General features: G+C 56.2%; 1 protein-coding gene across 1 annotated transcript; it reads right to left on the reverse strand.

Moving 5' to 3' along the window:
* Positions 1 to 1,442: 1,442 nt before the first annotated feature.
* On the reverse strand, positions 1,443 to 20,395 carry BPIFB2 (BPI fold containing family B, member 2). Its single transcript, XM_014550651.1, has 16 exons — positions 20,340 to 20,395; positions 19,465 to 19,615; positions 17,179 to 17,272; positions 15,563 to 15,667; positions 14,701 to 14,847; positions 13,014 to 13,074; positions 9,668 to 9,728; positions 7,419 to 7,510; positions 6,989 to 7,174; positions 6,707 to 6,760; positions 5,986 to 6,156; positions 5,407 to 5,474; positions 5,210 to 5,255; positions 4,333 to 4,396; positions 3,937 to 4,013; positions 1,443 to 1,811 (listed from the first exon to the last, which is right to left on the reverse strand). Exons 2-16 carry the CDS (start codon positions 19,571 to 19,573, stop codon positions 1,770 to 1,772), a joined length of 1,377 nt encoding a protein of 458 aa, XP_014406137.1. The 5' UTR covers positions 19,574 to 19,615; positions 20,340 to 20,395; the 3' UTR covers positions 1,443 to 1,769.
* Between the last annotated feature and the right edge of the window lie 1,686 nt (positions 20,396 to 22,081).

The following is a 22,081-nucleotide window of genomic DNA, read 5'->3' on the forward strand; positions in this document are numbered from 1 at the left end:
AGGATGAAACTCCAGCTCCAGGGTGCTGCCATCATGGACCCAATGTCCCCTTGGCTCAGTGCTGTGCAGCCCTTCCCTTTGGGTGTATTCCATCCCTCATCCCCTTCTCTTAAATAAATTCAATTTTCTTTCATCACCGACTGAGATGGCTATTTAGCCTGCCCGCATGCACCACCCACCACGCTCACCTTTCACTCCTTAAACTCTCACAACATCTCTTGGCTCCTTTCAGTGTGGACCTAACAGTCTGTGTCTTAAAACTTTTGTCTCCCATATTCCAAACCACCTCAGCCTTGGGCTGAGCCTATGTTAAGTCCCAATAAAAGTAGGCTTCATTAATTAATTAACAAGCAACCAAATGAAAAAAGGCCATGCGATCCTGAGCGAAATAATGAGGTTGGACTTTACAGTCTGCCCCTTTCCACTCCTTCAGCCCCATCCCCATCACCTCCTCCCCACCAAGACTCTGGGCTGGTCCAAGCCTCCAGCCTGTCTCACACTGAGACTTTAGGGGTGAGCCTATAACCCATACAGGGGGAGAGGCTAGTGTCACACAGTACCAAAGATTTCGCTTTCTGATGGTGGAAATTGGGACACCCTTTCCTCCCCAGGGAAACATAAAGCATGAGCCCTGTATCAGATTAGCTTGTCGCTAGGGAGCAAATCACAGGGCTTTGGTTGCTAGTGTTTGCATCCCTCGGTCTGCCCTGGGCCATCCATCATGTGTGACCCACTGACTTTGAAGAGCTTTCAGAGGGAAAGGGACTTAGACATGCTCAGTGAGGCCTCAGGCTCAAGAGGTGGATCCTGCCTCCTTCAGACAAAAAAACTCTCTCATGACCCGAGTAAACCAAAGATGGAGAAGCCACATGAGAAGGCAGGGACTTCCCTGTCACCTGAGGCTCGTGACTCAAGGACAAACTCTAGGTGGGGGTGCTGGTGCATGGAAGAGAGAACTGGACATTTTATGTCTGGATTCTAGGAAGACTGAAGAGTCCTGGGGATCAGCCGCCACCAGTGGTGACACTCTGGGTGCATTTCTTTCCTCACTGGGCCTCCGTTCCCGCATCTGTGAAATGGGACTCCACGTCCTGCCTGCCTGACTCACAGGGCTCTTATGAGGTCCTAACAGCAAGATGGGTGTCACACTGTAGAGGGGAAAAGGCATGGGGCATGTCACCAGGTAGGCCCAGTGCTTAACGTGTCACTGTGGCATTCGTAACTTCCAGGTCATCTGTGTTGCTCTCCGGGTCCTCACTCAAAATATGAGCTCCCCTGGGCAAGGAGGTAATGAAGTCCACAGGTGAGGTCAATAGAGATGGGGTCATATCTTCTTCCTCTCCCGAGCAGTTCTGGGGGCTCCACGGAGAGACAGGACCCAGGGACTGCATGTAGAGAACTAACCCCAGTTACGCAAAGAGTTCTCTGGGCTTGGCTGAAAGTTGCAGCTCAAGGGAAGATGTTTAATGCAAGAGAGGATAGATCTGTACAGCCTGGAGAAGCAATTTTCTCCCCACAATGAAGAGGGTAGGAGGAAGGAGCCGGTAGGTAAGGAAAGAGGGAAGGGAGAAAGGAGGGGGGAGGGACAAAAAGGGAGGGAGTGAAGGAGGGGAACCCAGGCGTGCAGCAAAGATTAAACAACCCCGCCTGGGCCATCCAGCTGGCTGGAGAGGACTAAGTGTGGCTGTGCCTTGGTTTCCTAAGTGGCTTGAGGCAAGAGAGTCGCCAGGGCAAACAGCTGGCCCACTCGGCCCTCCCAGTGGCCTGCCTCAGTTCTGGTAGAAGAGTCCGCTGGATATCACCACGTAGCCCTGCACGGCAAAGAAAACCACGAGCCAAGTCAGAGGCCACACAAGGACCTGTAGGACCCCAGCTATCCCATCAGCCTGGCTCTGAGTTCACACTCTGTCACTCTTTTTAAAAATATATATTTTATTTTATTTTTAACAGAGAAGAAGGGAGAGGGATAGAGAGTCAGAAACATCAATGAGAGAGAAACATTGATCAGCTGCCTCCTGCACACCCCCTACTGGGGATGTGCCCGCAACCAAGGTACATGCCCTTGACCGGAATCGAACCTGGGACCTTTCATTCTGCAGGCCGATGCTCTATCCACTGAGCCAAACCGGTTAGGGCTACACACACTCTGTCACTCTTGCTGTGTGTCTCTGGGCTCAGTTTTCTACTCTGTCACTAACAGCACCCACCTCGAAAATGCTGCTAGGAGCATGCTACGAGACCACGTGGACAGAGCCCTCAGCATGGGGCCTGCACTTGAAGCGTCCGTACATGGTCAGCACCATCTCTGCTTTATGATTGGGAGTCCAGACCATTGAGTATCTTCTCCAAACCAAGTCTCCCAGCAGAGCCAGGCACTCCCCATAGGTCCTCTACTCTCTACAATGCACTGCAGAAATGCTCTGCAGGCCTGCTGATCATTCATTCATTCATTCACTCAGCAAATCTTCACTGAGGCTTTACTGTGAGCCAAGCCCTGTGTCAGGTACTGGGGGACCCAGCAGAGAACAAGCCAGACCAAGTTCTTATCCATCTGTAGCTCTTATGTGGTCCAATATGGTAGCCATTAGCCACATGTGGGTAATTACATTTAAATTAATTAAAATTAAATAAAATGTAAAATTCAGCTCCTCAGTTGTACTGGCCACATTTCAAGTGCCAAAGAGCCACATATGCCCAGTGGCTGATAGTGGCTACTGTGTTGGACAGTGCAGAGTTCCATCCTTGCAGAAAGTTCTATCGAACAGCACTGGTCTAGGGACCTTTGACCTAAGACCCAGCTGCCTTGCCCTAGCCAGTTTGGCTCGGTGGATAGAGCATCGGCTTGTGAACTGAAGGGTCCCAGGTTCGATTCCAGTCAGGGGCACATGCCCGGGTTGTGGGCTTGATCCCCAGTGGGGGACTTGCAGGAGGCAACCGATCCATGATTCTCTCTCATCATGGATATTTCTATCTCACTCTTCCTTCCTCTCTGAAATCAATAAAATATATATATAAAGACCCAGCTGCCTGGATTTGTGGGTCAGCACTGACCATGCTTGCTTGGAGAAACCTTGGGGAAATCCCCACTAGTAGCCCTGGCTCTCTGTGCTCCTTCTTAGGGAGGTGGATCACACAGTGCCTTGGGATCGTAGTTCTTAAGCAGCAAGCATATCCTAGCTGCCTGGATTTGTGGGTCAGCACTGACCATGCTTCTTAGGGAGGTGGATCACACAAGTGCCTTGGGATCGTAGTTCTTAAGCAGCAAGCATATCCTCTCTGGAAAGACATCAGTGGCTCTCACTTGGGGAGGAGGGTGGTGAATAGCATACAGATTTTGGGCTTGAGGGACCTTGGCTAAGCTTTCTGTCCTATGCATATCTTGCTGAGTGAATTAGGAGGAATATTAAACGTTTATGTCCCAGGTGAAACAGAAAGAAGCTGTGGGATCTCACCCAGGCAGCTGTTTTGTTTCAGTTTCACTCTGGGCCCACAATTTCTGATCAAGGAAAGTGATTTTAGAAGGTTCCGGAGTTCCTTCTCCCATCCAGCCTGCAGAGGTTTATGTACAAAGCCAGAGGGAGCCCCTTTGTCATCCTCCCCAGACACCAAAGGGGCTGTAACCACCCAGCGCACAGAATCAAGGGACAGTTGAAGGCCCCTGATTTTGGCCTGGTATGGTATTTGATGAGGACTAAAGGGTGGGGGAAACCCTCCCACCAGTGTCTCTTGACATCCTGGATTTCCCATCTCATTGCAGCTAAGGATTTGTGGGGTGGTCGTGGCAGAAGCAGGGGGCACCCCCAGGCCTGGCTGACCTTGAGATCCCACTGTTTGCGTTAGCGGGGAGAGAGGGCAAGAGGTGATCCCCATGTCTCGAAGCCCAGCCTCCCCCCAAAGGCTGAGGAGGCCCCTTTGGTCACACCCACAGCCTCTCACCTTGTGGACAAAGACCTCAGGAGTGACGTAGTGGAGGTTGACCACGTTGGGAAGGGCAACCCCCATGCCCAAGAGAGCTACAGGGAGGAAAAGAGAAACCAAGTTCAGCCGAAGGCAGTGACAGAGCACTACCTGGAACCAGGTCTATGCTGAAGTCCTCGTGTTTATACCCACTTTACAGAAGGGAAAATGGAGTCTTAGAAAGGGAAAGGAATTGAGCTAAGATCACACAGCTGCTAAACAGCAGAGCCAAGATGTGCACATAGGCAGCTGGACTCCAGAGGCCACCCTCTTACCCTCTGAGCCTGGGAGGGGGAAAGGGGCCGGATGAAGCCTGGAGTGGGTGTGGACAGGAGGGGTCTAAAGGGACCACAGGGAGGGGAGGGCAGGGCTCACCATTGAGGTGGTCCAACAGGGGCTTCTCAAACACGTTGCCCACGAGTGCGTGTATTTGATCCGTCTGCAGCCGCGGAGCCAGGGAAGGGTCCGGGAGAGATGGACAGGCAGGCCACACATGAGCACACAGATGAACACACAGATGGCAGAGGCACAGGGAGAGGGAGGAGGGTAGGGCACCCTTGTCCTGGCTTCAAGCAGAGCCCAGCTACCCGCAGGGTTGGGTCAGCCTTCTAAGCACTAGCACCCAGGAACCGCTAGCCTGAGAGGAGGCTGAGAGACCAGCGCCTGTCTGATGGACACTCGCTCCTGGTGTGACCAACAGGTGACTGGCTGCCCTGTTGGTGCTGACTGACAGATGGACCAACCAATAGATTGACTGACGGACACTCGATCCTGGTGACTGGCTGACCTGTTGGTGCTGACTGACAGATGGACCAACCAATAGATAGACTGATGGAGCATATAGACTTGCAGGCCAACAGACAAAGGGATGCATGGTGGCTGCTGGCCCAGCCATGTCACGTGACTGACGGAGCAGCCAACACCATCTGATGCTGGCTTGTCCCGTTTACCCATGGCTTCAGTGATTCTTGGGCTGACAGGTCATCGACCACCAGGCAGAGTGACAGGCAGGCCAACTGACTGACCCCACTGAAGAACCAAGGCTGACTGACCGGCTGACCAGCTGACAGACATCATGGGAAAGACTGTCGATGGGTGGACTTCTGACTGACCACTGTCGCCAAGCACCCAAGGAGGAAGCCTGGTTGCGGTGGCACACACAGGTGCATGCGTGCACAAGCACACGTACACATGTACCCCTTTCCCAGGCTCATGGCCTGCCCCACTCTGGAGACCCCGGCCCCATACTTACGTCAATGAAGCCCACATTGGAGGAGGCTACCGTGAGCTTGACTTCCCTGAAAGGGAAGCAGGAGGGTTAAGGAAGGGGCCTAGTGCCCACTACCCCGGTACCATGACTGCCACATCCAAGGCTCCGTGATGGGTAGTTGTGAGCCCGCTGCACGGAGGAACACACTGAGGTTGCTGGGCCCAGGAGGCCTCACTTACCCCAACACAGATGTGGTCCCCTGAAGCTTCACCTTGGACACGGAGAGCTGGAGGCTAAGGTTTACTGCCTGGGTGAGTGGGGAGAGCAGGGTCAAAGGGCACAGGACCAAGTGAGACCTTTCAGCTGGCCACCAGTGACCCCACCTCCCACCCATGCCCCCACTCATTCAGGTGTTTGTGAGGCACAGGCCAGTGGTGAACAATAACCAAAGCGACCAGATGGAATCCCTTCAGAGAGCAGTGGGTGCCCTGAAGGCAGCGTGGTGGCATGCAGAGGGCTGACAGGGACCATCTTTCTCAGGGTGGTCCCGGAAGGCCACCTAGAGGAAGGCTACAGCATTTAGGCTGAAACCTGAAAGAAGAGAAGCCAGCCAGAGCAAGAGCCAGGGGAAGAGTATCCTAGGCACAGAGTATGGCCTGTGCCAAGGTCCTGAGGCAGAAATATTCTGGAACATTGAAGGAATAACAAGGAGACCAGTGTGGATAGAGCAGAGCCAATGAGGAGACTGGGCCAGGAAGTGAGGTCTCCCTGACAATCAACGCCCTCCCTGCCAGCCCCACCCAGCCCACCTCACTCACCACATCGAGGGAGAAAAGGGAGTGGAAAGCCGAGTTGGAGGCCGAGGCCAGGACCTCCACCAAGGGCTGCAGCCGCAGGGTAGCATTGTTGGTACAGAGTGTGGCCACAGGCGTGCCGCCCAGCCGCACCTTGAGCACCACGGGCATGGGCTCAGGGAACTGACGGGCCACCTGGGGAACCAGAGGGGAGAGAGGGAGGAGGCCACCTGGCGGCAAAGGCTGGCTGTGCTCTCCACTCATCATTCCTCTGAGGCTGGGCAAGCCATCATTTGTACATTAGTGGTTCACCGAGGTGGGACCATCCGAGGCCCCTGCCCTCAGGGATGCGGGTCTGATGGGACAATAAGCATAAAGAGAGGCATAGCCTGTGCAATCTGTGCCAGGAGGGAGGGAAGCTCGGAAGCCATGGAAGCTCAAGGAGCCTCCAGGACGAGACGAGGGGTTTGGTCCTCCTCCAGGAGGTAATTCCCTAGCTTTGTTTTAAAGATGGATAAGGAACTGGAAGCAGAAAGAAGATTACAAGCAGAGACCGTGCTTGGGCATTTCTCCATAGAGGAGAAAACAGCATGGTGTCTGAGCAGGAGGGGCCATGCCTGAGATGGAGGGGGTGCCGTTGAACCCCACTTGGGATAGATATGAGCCAGTGGAGATCCCACAGCCTAGAGAGTCCCCCATCCCAATTCTGAGTCTTGACCCCAAAATGATCAGAAATGTTACCAACCTCGGGGATGATCTGGCCCAGCACAGAGGTGTTCAGCAGGTTGTCATCTGACTTCTGAAATCAGTCCCCCCCACGCGTGACAGCTTTTAGGGTGGCAGCTCCCCAAGCTAGGCCATGTTTTGCCTCCCCTCAACCCTCATTTAAAACTTCTACCAGCCTCCCTCTGGCCCCAAAGCTCCAGCCACCTCACCCACCCATGCTTTGGCCTCTGTGGGGTCTCCCCAGGCTGGGCCACAGGGGCACACCTAACCCACATGCCCCCAACAGCAGGTTGACCCTCACTAGCTGTCCTGTGATGTCCATGTTGAGGGAACCAGCCTTTTGAAGCAGCAGGAGGGCAGAGTCAAACAGGTCCTGGGAGAGGCCCACGGTTGCCATGGCACCATTAGTGCCCACATGCTCTGGCAGCATAAAGGGGGTGGCATCCACAGGCAGGACGATGGGCTTGCCCAGAAGGAAGAGAACAGCCTATGGGGGTGGGGAGGGAAGGAACAAGCAGCGGGGCATCAGCAGGGAGATGAGATGGCTCCATCACAGAACCTGGGCTCTGAGATGCCACCCATCCCAGGACGCCATGTGTCCTGCTGCACACCTGGAACTCCATTCCAGGCCTTCTCTCCTCAACCCCCCTGCTCTTTTAGGAATCTTCCAGAACACCAAGGTCTCCAGAGGCAACAAGCCTCCGGCTCTGGGATGACAAGGAGGCACTTACGTTGATATCCAAGGAAATGTAGTCCTTAGTGATGATGGGCTTACTGACCATGAAGTAGCGAATCTGGGACTCGGGACCCACAGGCTTCAGGCCTGAATGAAACCAGAATGAAGAAGAACAGATGGCACACTTAGCCTCATCGATCCAGAAAACTCGATCACCTGGCTCCCTTGTTTAGCCGGACCCAGGCCAAGGAACAAACGCGGTGGGAAAAGGCCCCTGAGCAAGCAAACTGAAGTTGCCAAGTGCACACACCCACGATTCGGCCACTCACGACCTGTTGATTCTTAGTTTAGACACAACTCTAACAGTTTTAGTTTCCACTTTCCCAATCAATGGAAGACTAAAGACCCCAAATTAGAAGGAAAGAGACAGGTCGCACGAGATACAAACACTCCCGCCAACGGCAAGAAGGAGCCACAGAAAAGAAGAGAGTTCACATTTACCAAGGTCCAGACATTAGACTTACACTCTCTCATTCTATCCTCACCACAGTCCTGTCAGGTTAGGAGCCCATTTCACACACACACACACACACACACACACACACTTCACATTTACCAAGGTCCAGACATCTGACTTACACTCTCTCATTCTGTCCTCACCACAGTCCTGTCAGGTTAGGAGCCCATTTCTCTCACACACACACACACACACACAGTTTGGTGAGCTCAATTGTGTGCAGGATTGTATACCAGGTCCATCCAACTCCGAAGCTACACTCTCCCCCTAATCACACTGCCTCCTACAGGCACTCAAAAGGCACAGTACCGGCCCCGGGGTTGTGTTAGACGCAAACCCCTGTCTCAAAGGCAACGCAAACCAATTGCCAAGTGCAGCTTCCAATAGTCACCAGCTCTGGATCTCACAGTCAATGACAGCAGCATGGGAGAAACACCAGAATCCCAGGCAAAGCCATGGGAGAGGAGAAAGTGTGCCTCAGATAGGAGCAGCTTCCAAAGAGGCCGGGACAGGGGCCAGGGGGGCCAGGGGGGCGAGGGGTGGACAGAAGAAGCCCTGGCTTATGCGCAGGGCTCACCGAGAACCTGTCAACAAGGATGCACTCTCTGATCTGTGTGGCGACGGGCAGGCAGGTCATTGCCAGATAGTTCTTAAATGCTGATAAACATTGAAACTGCTAAAAAGAAAATGAGGCTGACCTACTCTCATAGCTTTTAGTTTCAGATTGTAAGATGAGGTCCTGATGGAGCCTTGCTTCAGGCGAACTGTGGCCACCTTTCTAAGTGGACTGTGCTTTGTGGCTACCAGCCCCTGGGACTCCGTCTGGGGGAGTGGGAGGTGTGGGGTGGTGGGGAAGAGACCAGTGACGGGTGGGAGTTGGTAGATACACGGGAGGATGTTAGAGGTGTGCTACGCGGTGTCAGGGGCTCCCCAAGGGCAGTGCCTGCTCATTAACAGGCCTCCCCTGTCTCCCTGCTCCCCTCCCCAACCAGTGCTCCTGGAACCACCCCCAGTGAGCCACTTACACGAAAAGCCTCATCTCAGGATCTGTTCCTGGGTGGGGGGAGCCTAAGACAGGGTCTCCGCTAGTAACTCCTAGTGCTCCTGGTAATGAGGACCCCTGGGAAAACCAGAGGTGGGACAAGCCCCGCGGGCAGTGGAGAGAGGGAGCTGTGACTCTGGACGGTGGTGGCCCCTGAAGGGGAACAGGAAAGGGGCACTGGGGAGCAGAAGAGCTCGAGTTCTGTTGAGCACCTGCTGAGTTGGAGGAGCCTGTGGGACCCCCAGGAGGAATGGAATATAAGGACCTGAGCCCTGAAAGGGGGAGAGGTAGAGAGTCCAGCAAAGAAGGTGGGAGATGTGGGAGCACAACCAGGGGAGCAGGGGTCTCTGACTCTCCAGACTGGGGAGGAGGCCATTGCAAATTGCATGTACTCCCCTACACACACATGCAAACACACACACACACGCATACATGCACTAAACATTCAAAGACTTTCTTGAATTTTTGAGATTCCCAAATTCCATCAATAATTGTTCAGTCAGCCTGGCCAGTGTGGCTCAGTGGTTGAGCATCGACCTATGAACCAGGAGGTCACAATTCAATTCCCGGTCAGGGCACGTGCCCAGGTTGTGGGCTCGATCCCCTGTGGGGAGCTGTTCAGTCATCCTACAATTGACCTCCCAGCAGTCTACCCTGATCCAGAGGGGGGATCTTGATGGGTGTTAAGGGCCTCAGAGGGTCTCAGGTGTCCCCCTCCGTCTCCCCCTGGACTCCCAGGTCTTACCAATCAAAGTTCCCAGGTGGACATTGAGGCCCTGCACGAGGTTGGAGACACTCAGACACAGCTGCAACAAGACAGAGGAGCCTGGGTTAGGGCGGCACTCGGGGCTGGAGGAGGCAAGTGGGGAGGATCTAGGGTCCCAGTCTGGAAGCCTCCCCAAACTGGACCCCAAGGCTTGGAATCCCTTCCTCCCTCCACCACCAGTGGGCATCTTCGGGCACCTCATGTGAGCACCGGGGAGTCAGAGGGGAAGCTGGGGCCCCTGGGCACCGAGGAAAGAACAGGACTGTAGAGGACAGCAGAGGTGGCCAGAGCAGGGCCTGGGCAATTGAGGCAGGGAGCCTGCTGCATAGAGGACCAACTGGTGGAAGGATGCTACCCATGGTGGAGGCAGGCCAGGGAGACCAGTGTTCTCCCGGGCAGAGTGGGCAGCCAGAGAAGCGTAGTAAGCTGGGGTCACTGTGATAGAAGGTGGGGCAGAGGAGAGACTGCAAGGCCGGGGTGGTCACTGTCTGGTCCAGGCTAGAGCTCGTGAGGCTGGCCAGGCATGGCCAGGAGGCAGAGGAGAGGGCAGGTCAGGCTGTGCCTCCTTCAGCCCTCGAACCTCAGTTTTCTCATCTGCAAGATGGGGGGATGGCACGCAGGGGGTTATTTTAGTCTCTACTCCTGCCTCTTAAAGGAGGTGGGGATGCGGTAGGAAGGGGCAGAGATGGAGAACCGGCTCCTGTCAGCAGTGGGCCCAAGTCAGCCACAGGCAGCTCATGACAAGAGCTAAAACAGTAACAGTGGCAACATCACTCACACCGCCCAGACTGTCCCGACTTCTCCATGGATGTTAATGCACTTAACCCCACAGCCAGCCCACCTCTCTGCATTGCGGATGTGGAATCGGGGGCAGAGGGAGGTTAGGCAACTGTCCAAGGATCGCAGCTGAGGGGAAGGGGAATTCGAACCTAGGCCACATCTGGCTCCAGGGCCCATGCCCTTGTCCGTTCTCATTTTCACGGCCACATGGCCCTGAGAGCACCATCCCCATCCCGCCCTCTCACATGAGATTGGGGCTGGCCCAAGAGAATGAGCCTCCTTCCCCTGCCACCCTCAAACCACCCTTGTTTGGGCTTCCCCATCACTGCCCTGGACGCCTCTTTCCTACTCTCATGGGGAAAGTCGGGGAGCCCCCTCAGGGCCTTTGAAAAGAAAAAAAAGCAGCAACCACCACAATCCCTCCTGTGCCTGCATCCCCCCTGTGCCTGCATCCCCCCTGTGCCTGTATCCCTCCTGTGCCTGCATCCCCCGTGTGCCTGCGTCCCCCCTGTGCCTGCATCCTCTCTGTGCCTGCATCCCCCGTGTGCCTGCGTCCCCCCTGTGCCTGCATCCTCTCTGTGCCTGCATCCCCCGTGTGCCTGCGTCCCCCCTGTGCCTGCATCCTCTCTGTGCCTGCATCCCCCGTGTGCCTGCGTCCCCCCTGTGCCTGCATCCTCTCTGTGCCTGCATCCCCCGTGTGCCTGCGTCCCCCCTGTGCCTGCATCCTCTCTGTGCCTGCATCCCCCGTGTGCCTGCGTCCCCCCTGTGCCTGCATCCTCTCTGTGCCTGCATCCCCCGTGTGCCTGCGTCCCCCCTGTGCCTGCATCCTCTCTGTGCCTGCATCCCCCGTGTGCCTGCGTCCCCCCTGTGCCTGCATCCTCTCTGTGCCTGCATCCCCCGTGTGCCTGCGTCCCCCCTGTGCCTGCATCCTCTCTGTGCCTGCATCCCCCGTGTGCCTGCGTCCCCCCTGTGCCTGCATCCTCTCTGTGCCTGCATCCCCCGTGTGCCTGCGTCCCCCCTGTGCCTGCATCCTCTCTGTGCCTGCATCCCCCGTGTGCCTGCGTCCCCCCTGTGCCTGCATCCTCTCTGTGCCTGCATCCCCCGTGTGCCTGCGTCCCCCCTGTGCCTGCATCCTCTCTGTGCCTGCATCCCCCGTGTGCCTGCGTCCCCCCTGTGCCTGCATCCTCTCTGTGCCTGCATCCCCCGTGTGCCTGCGTCCCCCCTGTGCCTGCATCCTCTCTGTGCCTGCATCCCCCGTGTGCCTGCGTCCCCCCTGTGCCTGCATCCTCTCTGTGCCTGCATCCCCCGTGTGCCTGCGTCCCCCCTGTGCCTGCATCCTCTCTGTGCCTGCATCCCCCGTGTGCCTGCGTCCCCCCTGTGCCTGCATCCTCTCTGTGCCTGCATCCCCCGTGTGCCTGCGTCCCCCCTGTGCCTGCATCCTCTCTGTGCCTGCATCCCCCGTGTGCCTGCGTCCCCCCTGTGCCTGCATCCTCTCTGTGCCTGCATCCCCCGTGTGCCTGCGTCCCCCCTGTGCCTGCATCCTCTCTGTGCCTGCATCCCCCGTGTGCCTGCGTCCCCCCTGTGCCTGCATCCTCTCTGTGCCTGCATCCCCCGTGTGCCTGCGTCCCCCCTGTGCCTGCATCCTCTCTGTGCCTGCATCCCCCGTGTGCCTGCGTCCCCCCTGTGCCTGCATCCTCTCTGTGCCTGCATCCCCCGTGTGCCTGCGTCCCCCCTGTGCCTGCATCCTCTCTGTGCCTGCATCCCCCGTGTGCCTGCGTCCCCCCTGTGCCTGCATCCTCTCTGTGCCTGCATCCCCCGTGTGCCTGCGTCCCCCCTGTGCCTGCATCCTCTCTGTGCCTGCATCCCCCGTGTGCCTGCGTCCCCCCTGTGCCTGCATCCTCTCTGTGCCTGCATCCCCCGTGTGCCTGCGTCCCCCCTGTGCCTGCATCCTCTCTGTGCCTGCATCCCCCGTGTGCCTGCGTCCCCCCTGTGCCTGCATCCTCTCTGTGCCTGCATCCCCCGTGTGCCTGCGTCCCCCCTGTGCCTGCATCCTCTCTGTGCCTGCATCCCCCGTGTGCCTGCGTCCCCCCTGTGCCTGCATCCTCTCTGTGCCTGCATCCCCCGTGTGCCTGCGTCCCCCCTGTGCCTGCATCCTCTCTGTGCCTGCATCCCCCGTGTGCCTGCGTCCCCCCTGTGCCTGCATCCTCTCTGTGCCTGCATCCCCCGTGTGCCTGCGTCCCCCCTGTGCCTGCATCCTCTCTGTGCCTGCATCCCCCGTGTGCCTGCGTCCCCCCTGTGCCTGCATCCTCTCTGTGCCTGCATCCCCCGTGTGCCTGCGTCCCCCCTGTGCCTGCATCCTCTCTGTGCCTGCATCCCCCGTGTGCCTGCGTCCCCCCTGTGCCTGCATCCTCTCTGTGCCTGCATCCCCCGTGTGCCTGCATCCCCCCTGTGCCTGCATCCCCCGTGTGCCTGCAATGCCCCTGCATTCACGCCTGCTGAGGACAGTGATGCTTTCCTTCCCCGGAAACCCACCAGGAGCTTTTACCTTGTTGTACAGGACGGCTCTGACGTGTTTCTGCACCCGGACCAGCAGCGCAGGGGGCGCGCTAAGGAAGAGACACGGACAGGGCCCCTGAGCTCCGGGCCGGTGCGCTTGGGGCTGTCTCTTTTGGCAAAGCCACAGTCTGGGAGCGGAGTCTCTCCCTCGGTCAGGGGCCAGTGATTCCCATTCCACACCTGCCATGGGCTGGACACAGTGCTGGCACAGTTGCCCCCACAGATGAGGGAACTGAGCCTCAAAGAAGAGGTCGTTGGTCTCAAGGTTTGGAAGTGGCTCAAGGTTTGAGACGTGAAAATGAGGCTACGCTTGGGGGAGACAGACATGGCGTTGGGAAAGCTGGGCCTGCCATGTCCATGGACACCTGGCTTCGTGGCCACTCGGAGCCCAGTGAAGCGGGGCGCTTCCTGCTTGGGCTCCAGGTCTCTGTCAGAAAGTCCCTCCCTGGCTCTGGGCCCGTCCCCTCAGAACAATGAGAGGTGGGTCTAAGTCCGTGGTCGGCAAACTGTGGCTCGCAAGCCACATGCGGCTCTTTGGCCCCTTGAGTGTGGCTCTTCCTAAGCCTTAGGAGTACCCTAATTAACTTAATAACAATGTACCTACCTATATAGTTTAAGTTTAAAAAATTTGGCTCTCAAAAGAAATTTCAATCGTTGTACTGTTGATATTTGGCTCTGTTGACTAATGAGTTTGCCGACCACTGGTCTAAGTTGATGCGTCTCCACAGGGATTCCTAGGAAACCTGCTAAAATGTTGCTCTGAGCTGCCGCCCAAACTCACTCAAGTGCCCCTGGGGGAGGTGGGAGAATGGCATCTGTGCTTTTAATGCCATCAACCTCGGGGTTTCCATTTCTGTGAACAGCCACCACCCGCGAGGACTGCGAAGGGATGTGAGTCCCACATGATGCCCATGGGACACAAGCATGAATGAATTTATACCCAACTCTTCTCTGGGAAAAAGTCCCGTCTGAAGTGCTCACCGGCCTCAGTGAGCCCTGCCCACGTGTGGGAAGGTGGCGACGAAAAGTCCCTCAGTGAGCCCTGCCCACGTGTGGGAAGGTGGCGACGTAATGCAGGGGATTCACAAGCAGTAGGTTAGTCAGCCTGTGGGGGGTTGAACTCCACCATTTGCCAGCTGTGTGATCTAAGGCAAGTCACTTAACTGCTCTGCGCCTCAGTTTGTCATTCTGTAAAATGAGGGCAGTGCTGGCACGCTCCTGGTGGGATTACTGTGAGACAGAAAGGGCCTGGACCGGACCCAGCACACAGCAGGCGCTCTGGCGGCGGGAGCTGCTGCTAGCTTTCGATGAGGACATGAGCGGGCCACCTGACACAGGGAGAGCTTGGCAGGAGCCCGTCCCCCTGAGCCTCAGGCTCCCCATCTCTGCAGGGAGGGGCAGCTCTCTGAAATCCCTAAAAGAGGCATCAGCCCAGAATCCTTTCAAATATAGTATGTTTGTGTGCATTGTCACATGGTGCGGGGCTGGGAGGCGGAGGGGACACAGCGGGGGCTGCATACTCACTGTGTGACCTTGGGCAAGTCCTTCCCCCTCTCTGAGGCTCAGTGTGCCCAGCCACGAAACAGGTGTGACACTGGAGATCTCTAGGCCCGTTGTGGCGGTTGGATGAAGGCTTGAGCAGGAAGCTCAAGAATGACCGCGGCCCAGGCACCCACCTGTGACTGCCGTCTAACACGATGGCTTTGTTGAAGAGTGAGAAGCAGGAGGAGATGCTGACCACGGGGGTCCCGATGGAGCCCTGGTCCACACGGGCATCTGCCAGCAGTACCACGGGCAGGATCAGCTCCAGGGGCTCTGGGACTCTACGGAGATGCCATTCTTGAGCCCCAGCAGCACCGCCCAGCAGAGCCCACGCTGACCAACGCGAGATCCTGTAAACCCCAGCCCAAGCCTGCCCCCCACTCAGCACAAAATGACCCCCTGAGTGCCCCAAACTCCACTCAGGGTCACAGACGTTACTCAGGGTCACACCTATACCTGGTGGGTAGGTATGAACTCTGGCTCCCCGTACCCTCTCACCACAAGACCCTGGGCCAGTCGTTCCCCACGCTGAGCCTCAGCTTCCTCTTCTGCAAAGTGGGCATAAGATTGGGGGCACCGATCTCACAGGGTTTTCCATGAGGTAGTCATATGAAAACACCCTGCCTGCAGCCTGGCCCTCAATAAGCCTCATAAAAGGGTAGTGTCAGGACAGAGGAGTTAAAATAAGAGATCTCTCTGAAGGCCCAGCTCCTAGTTTGAAACTTACTAGTAAACTTTCTAGTAAATTATTTCTGATGCACAGAGATAATTCTCATAGTTATGTTTATTGAGCACCTATTATGTGCCTTGCACTGTGAAAGGGGGGAGTAATTTTCATTACAGCAATGAATCCCTTCGCTTCAACCCTCATAGTCTTGCTGCAAAGATTCATCCCATTTTACAGAGGACAAAACTGAGGGCTGGAAAAGTGAAATGACTCTGATCATCCCTGAAAATCCTCCTTCCCTGCCCCCCGCAACAAGGAGACTCACTCACCGAAAGACCTTGATAGTAAAATTGGCTGCTGCGAACAAGCGTACCCCAACACCATCAACGAATTTCAGCTGAAGGCGGACCACCTGGACATTCAGAATCTGGACTCTGCAGGGGAGGAGTGGAGGTGACAAGGCAGCTCCCATGAAACCATGGAATCGACTCTGGGGTGGGTACTCTGAGCCAGATCCATATCCACACTGTCAACGTTATAAAGGACGCCTTCGGAAACATGGGATGAGGAATAGGCCGTGAGTTCTCCGTCTTAGGGGCCTGCGAGCCATGCATGGGCAACCAGGTTGTAAGAAAAAGATTCAGAGAGCACCCTAGCAATGGACGGGATGGGGTGAGATGATTTCTCAGGTCTTGGAGGGATTTTAGTGTCTGACTGAGGTCTGGAAAGCTGGGAAGGTGGGGAAAGAAAGACTTCAAGATCCACGGAGGGCAGAAACACCCCCTATACCATTCTAGCCAACAACTTGGGCTTGGAGCCCTCCCACAATGGAAAACTCGCTCCCTTCAAAGCTGTCTGTTCTGATTGCTAAGCACTTTTCAACTAGCCTATAATTTCTCTTTTTTTTTTTTTCTAAATGGAAGTCATTTTTTTCCCTGCATAGCAGTGAGGGGCAGGTGATTCAGACACTACAAATGGTATAAATTTTAAAAGTCACATCAAAACTCCACCCTCAAAACCCTCACTCTTAGCACTTGGGTAACATGCCTCCATCCTTAGGCCACAGGCTGACCTAGAACCTGCTTCTTTTCACTTGACAACCGCCTGGGATGTGTTCCCACATCTACAAACAACAACCCTCAGCATTATACCTAAACTAGAGGCCCGATGCACAAAATTAGAGCAAGAGTAGGCCTTCGCAGCCGTGGCTGCCTCGATCCTCCCTCACAGCTGCGGGTGGCTGCCTGGACCCCTCCCTTGCAGCTGCTGCAGCTGCAGCCATGGCTTCATCCCGGCTAATTAGCATATTACACTTTTATTATTATAGATAGCAGTGCGCTGTCTGTGGTGTGGCCAGAATGCACATCATTTAGGAATCTTGATTTGGGGTATTGATGTCGTGCCCAGTTCTCCACCATTACCAACCAGCCGCGGGGCCTCAAACTGGGGGTCTCTCCAGCTGCTCTTTTACCCACCCAGTGTTTTAAAGTTTTAAAATGTTTAATTAGTTGCCATCATTCAAAAATTGATGGATTTTATAACTTCTCTCGGGAATCCAAAGGTCTGGCAAGAGTGAGTCTGTACACCCACATGGATGGGGTCAGCTGGCCCAGCCCCTCCCTCTCGCTGTCATTGAGTCTCTATGCACTACAAGGGGGTGTGGAGATAAAGTAGACTCAGGCTTGTGCCCTAAATTCAGGGTCTAGCTTTTGGAGGAAGGAGCCAAGAGTCCTGCCAGCCCTGGGGACCCAGTCTTGGCCCCTAGGGGCAGACATCTACCAATTCAGAGGCACGAGTCCCCTGTGTCCATCTTGGGCCCATCTCCTAAGTCCTCCTGTGACCACTCACCTCGTGGGTAGGAGTGTCCAGCTGGTGAGGGAAGCACTCCCTATAGACTGGGGGGCTGGAGCAATCTTCCCAGTGGTGAGAGGACGGGAGCACTCACCTGGTGGGCCGGAGCACCTCTCCACTCCGGTCCAGGAAATGCGGGACAGTGACCTGCATGGCCCGCTGGAGAGGGGCTTTCCCCGATTCAGACACTGTGGGGCCAGAGCAGGGCGAGGTTAGGCTGCTCTCCGGAGCCACCAGGGAGACCACACCACCCGCCATCTGCCCCGGGGCCTGAGCGGAGAGGCCTCAGAGACTGGAAGGGGAGGGCTTGTCACAGGGCAGATGGAGGCCAGCTGACTCCCCACGAGCCTCCTCGGGTCACTGCTCACACCAGGCCCGAAAGGCCTGCCTTTCCCCTCTCTCTGTCTCTCCAAATCCCGCTTGTTCGACGCCGCTCCCCAGAAACAGTAACATCCTTGGCCCTTTCCCAAGACTCTGATGGGGTCCCACCTCCTCTGGAGCCCCAACAAAGGGGCCTCCCAATCAAACAGGGGCGGGGAGGTCTGGGGGCTGGGGGCTGAGAACTCTGGAGTCCCTCCGGTTCTGGGTGCAAATCTCAGCTCTGCTCCTGTCTGTGTGGCTGCTCTGTGCCTCCGTTTCCTTGCCTGTAAGTTTGCAGTGATGATAATGGCACCCGTTATAGGGTCCTTGTGACGGCTCAGCACACAATTCATGTTGGCTCTCCCCGTTGCTGTGCATGTTTTGGGATAACAGTGACTGCCATTCTATGTGCCTCCTTTGTGCCAGGCTGTTCCTCACAGCTCTATGCCGTAGGTACTGTATTATGCCCAGTTTACCAAGAGCTGAGGACACCTGGCGAGGAGAAGTCAGATCGGGGCCAAAACACCTGGCGCCCCAGGCCCTGGGTTTCCTCACACACCTGTACTGCTGGGCCGGGGGGGGGGGGGTGCTGACTAAATGCGAGCGGAATTAAAAGACGGGGGTGGTGCTGCGCAAGAGCACCATCAAATGAAGGGTTGAGAGGCCCGGACTCCGCTCAGACTCACTGTGGGACCTGGGGCAGTCCCGGGACCTCTCTGCGCCTCGGTTTCCCCAGACCCAAGCACAAAGGCAGTGGTCTCTAGGTCCCCAGTGCCCTGCTCTCCAGCCTGACCCTCTGTGGCTGAGCCAGGCTCACACCAGGCCTCTGGACTGCCTCTACAATGCATTCTTGCCCTCTAGGGCTTTCGGAAGGAGATGGAGGACACTGTTAAGAAGCCACCCAGCCTGGCCGTGGAAAGAGGTGCCTAGGGCATGGGCCTCCTGCCAGATTTCCGCCCAGAACAAACACAGGCAGGTGCACCTGGAGGCTCTCCAGACAAAGGAGGCTCACATGGGCTAGGTGGGGAGAAGGTGGCCGGCGGAGGGCACTGGCCTCGTGTCCCTGCCCGAAGGCATCCGTGCCTGGGACCGCGTGCCAGTCACACCGTAACACGGATCACTGACCCCTTTCATCACCTGTCCATCTGCCCAGATACAAGATGCTGAAAGGCTGTGTAAGCACCTGGGGACCCTGCTGCTTCCCTGAGCCACTGCCTCACTGCTTCGTGGCCTGGGCCACTGACCGTCCTTTCTACTCTCTGTCCCGAGTCCCTCACGCTGTAGTCTGGCCTCAGGAGAAACAGCTTCTGATTTCTCACCCCTAACCCAGCTTCAAGACCTCAAAAGCCTCCCGGGGCAGCTGGGGGACAGCTTTTGTCCCTCCCTGGGCCTAGGTGTCTTCACTGTGACTTCCCCAGGGGATGGGGTGGGGTCATAGGACAGAGGCCTGGGTTGGACCAGGTGAGGGGATAGTTCTTCTCACTGTGAGCCCAGCAGGGATCTAACTCCAGAACGCTCCCCCAGTGCCATGCTAGACATGCCTTCCCCAGCACGCATGTACACACAGACACCCCCATACACACATATGGCCACACACACCTCCACGCACCATGGCATTTGCACACACGCCCATGGTTAGGCACCCACCCGACACTCGAGTACACATGTGGATACATCTCCATGAATTTTCAAACTTACACACAGACACACACAAGCAAAAGTTGCCAAACTGACCCATGCCTACCCCACTTAGGCCCATGAGCACAATCAGGCGGGCACACTTGCATATGGGGCACGACATACGCCCCACTCACGCATCCACGTCATATTTGTTGAGAAGCACTGTGTCAGAAATGGTTTGGGGCCCAGGGGCACAGTGACAGGTAAGATCCGGGTCCTCGGGGGCTTTTGAGTTCATGGGAACATGCACACACTTAGAATTGTACATACATGCTGACATGGACTCACTCGCACATGCTCGTGACAGACACACGTGGGACAGCACAGTGGCACATCTTACCGTAGCTCAGCATCGCCTTGTTGAGTCTGACCACGGTGCTCGGCATGGAGGCGCCGACCACGGGCAACAGCAGCGCCAGCAGCAGGCCCAGCCTGCATGTCTGAGCCATGACAGTCCTTGTCCTGGTCGCTGCCCCCCAAAAATCTGTGGGCTGGGGTGGGGACAAGCATCAGGGAGCTTGTCCAGATCCCACTCCCAGCCAGAGGTCAAAAGCCCTGAATGGTGATCCCAGCCCTACCCCAGGCCCCACGCACAGGTCTGCATCTCTGCATGGGAAGAATCACCTTCCCCAGCCTGCTTTGTCAGGGACCACGAGGGATCTGGTTTGGAAATGGCCCCTAGGCCCAGAGAAGACACGGCCTTGCCTACAGCCACACAGAAAATGGGGACCCAAGCCATGCTGAGGAGGATGGTGAGACACACCGATGGGGAGACAGAAGCCCAGGCCCACCACCCTGGGGCCCAGGGCTGTGTCACCTGATGCCAGGAGTCAGCCCTGTGTGACAGCCCATTCTGGGGTCCAGCTGTCCAAACCCAGCCAGGGGAGGACCTGGGGTGGCTCCTGTCCCCATCTTGTTCTGTGCCAAGTAAGGAATGTCCAGAAAGTGGGCCTCTTCACCACCCCCTTGCCCCTCCCAACCCGAGCCCAGCCAAGTGGCAGATCTGTGTCCAATTCAGGGAGAGGAAGCTAGGTGGGAATGAGGGGCCACTGCTCAGCTGGGCTGAGTCCCAGTGGGGAGCACTTCCCCAGAGTCCCACAGCAAGAGCAGGGATGGGCCCTTCTGCAGAAGGCAGCTGAAAGTAATGTCCCCATCGAACAGATGGAGAAGTTGAGGTTCCTCCTTGGAAGAGTGCCAGCCCCTCCTGAGTCCTACCTCAGGCAGTTCCTGGGACAGGTGGACTGCTAGCCCCAGACAAGCCCTCAACTGCCCCAGGCAGGTATGGAAGCTGCTTTATAGGCTCCCTGGTATGCAGGGCCTCCTGGGAAGGGATGTGGGGAGGGACAGGTTTGCTTGTGGTTGCAAGTGTTTTCCCTGCAAACATGGCCTGTGCCAAAGTGTCTTATCCCACACGGGCAGTGGGGCTGCCACGTCGCTGCCCCGGATGCCAACCACTGCAAGACCCTGGGTTGGGCAGCTGTGGGGCCTTGAATGGCAAGAGATCCCTGGAAGGAGGTCTGCTCCCAGTTGGGTCCTCTCATCACGCCAGCCAGGCCTGGCCAGGTCCAGGAAGGAGAGAAGGCTCAAGGTCAGGGGATGGCTGCAGTAACCTCTCAGGCCCGTGCCTCCAAACTGGCCCAGAAACATGACCCTTTTAGGGGGAGCAGGAGGCTGCCTGAGCCCTGATCCTCATCAGGCACAGAGCCCTAACTCAGAAGACAACAGACAAGAGGGTGTGGATGATCCAGTCCCCACTACTTAACATCCCAAACTCTCTCCAAATGCAATTATTGGTCATAATTACTAGCATCAGAGGAAAGAGTGTTTGTGTGTGAGTGTAAATATGGAATGGGCGTGTTGACACACTGGTTTATGGTGTTACATGCCTGTTTACATGACCCTACATGGGTGCAGGTGTGGAAAGTTATGTGTACAGCATGTATATGTGGGCTTTGTATACTGAGTATGTCTGTGGGTCTGTGTGTACATGGTATTAGTGCATGTGTGCATATGTACATATGTATAGCAGATTGTTTCGTGGTATTGGGAATGTATGTGTGTTTGTGTGTATACATGCATGTGGACATAGGAGGTGATGGCATGACTGCAGGCAAGGCCCCTTCATTTCTCTGTATGGCTCACCTGGGATACAGATACAAGAGATCTGGGCCTCCCCCCACTCCAGAGCCCTCCATGGCTCCCACTGACTCCATACCAGCCCAAATCCCAGGCCCAGAGCCCAGGCCCACCCTGTGCTGGGGCCCCACTAGAGCCCACAGACACCAGTGAGCTCTCCCTTGAGAGGCCAGAGCTCACACGGACCAGCCCTGTCTCCAGCCAGGGTCCCTATCCTATTCTATAGGCAAAAAGGAATGAGAAGCTCCAGTTGCACACTCCCTAACCCCCTAATCCTGCCTCAGTGTGTTCACCAGTGCATAAGACCAGAACCCCTGGCCCTGACCGTAGCGGAGACAAACAGCAGACTCAGGGGAGAGGGGCACAAATATTGACAGAAGCCACTCTCAGTGTTTGCTCTTAGCGTGAACGCTTCCTCTCCCTCAGCATTTCCAGCACAGGGGACGCTGAGGGACAGCCAGGAGACACAAAAGAGGGAGATCCCCACCAGCCCCTCCTCCCTGCAGCAGGGCAAGCACCGTCCAGTGACACCCTATGTGCAAGGTGTCCCCCAGGGACGGGAGCTGGTTCTGCTCACTCCTGCAGCCAGTGCCTGGAACACTGAGGTGCTTAATAAGTATGTGTTGAATTATTAAATGAATGTACAATTGTTAAGACCCTTGTACCCATTATAATGGCAACATTTCAGGGCTTCCCCTTCACCAAATATTTTTAAGGGTACTGTTATTAGTTTCCTAACGCTGCTATAAAAATAACAAACTTAGCCCTAACCGGTTTGGCTCAGTAGATAGAGCGTCGGCCTGCAGACTGAAGGGTCCCGG

Source organism: Myotis brandtii, unplaced genomic scaffold (assembly GCF_000412655.1).
Source record: "Myotis brandtii unplaced genomic scaffold, ASM41265v1 scaffold61, whole genome shotgun sequence".
NCBI lineage: Eukaryota > Metazoa > Chordata > Mammalia > Chiroptera > Vespertilionidae > Myotis > Myotis brandtii.

Coding starts and splice junctions, on each gene's coding strand:
- BPIFB2 (XM_014550651.1), bottom strand. CDS start 19,573: ATGGCTCAGACATGCAGGCTGGGCCTGCTGCTGGCGCTGCTGTTGCCC. Junction 9,729..13,013: donor GAGCCGTCCTGTACAACAAG/GTAAAAGCTCCT, acceptor GTCTTGTTGCAG/CTGTGTCTGAGTGTCTCCAA. Junction 4,014..4,332: donor CCTGTTGGACCACCTCAATG/GTGAGCCCTGCC, acceptor TCCTCCCTGTAG/CTCTCTTGGGCATGGGGGTT.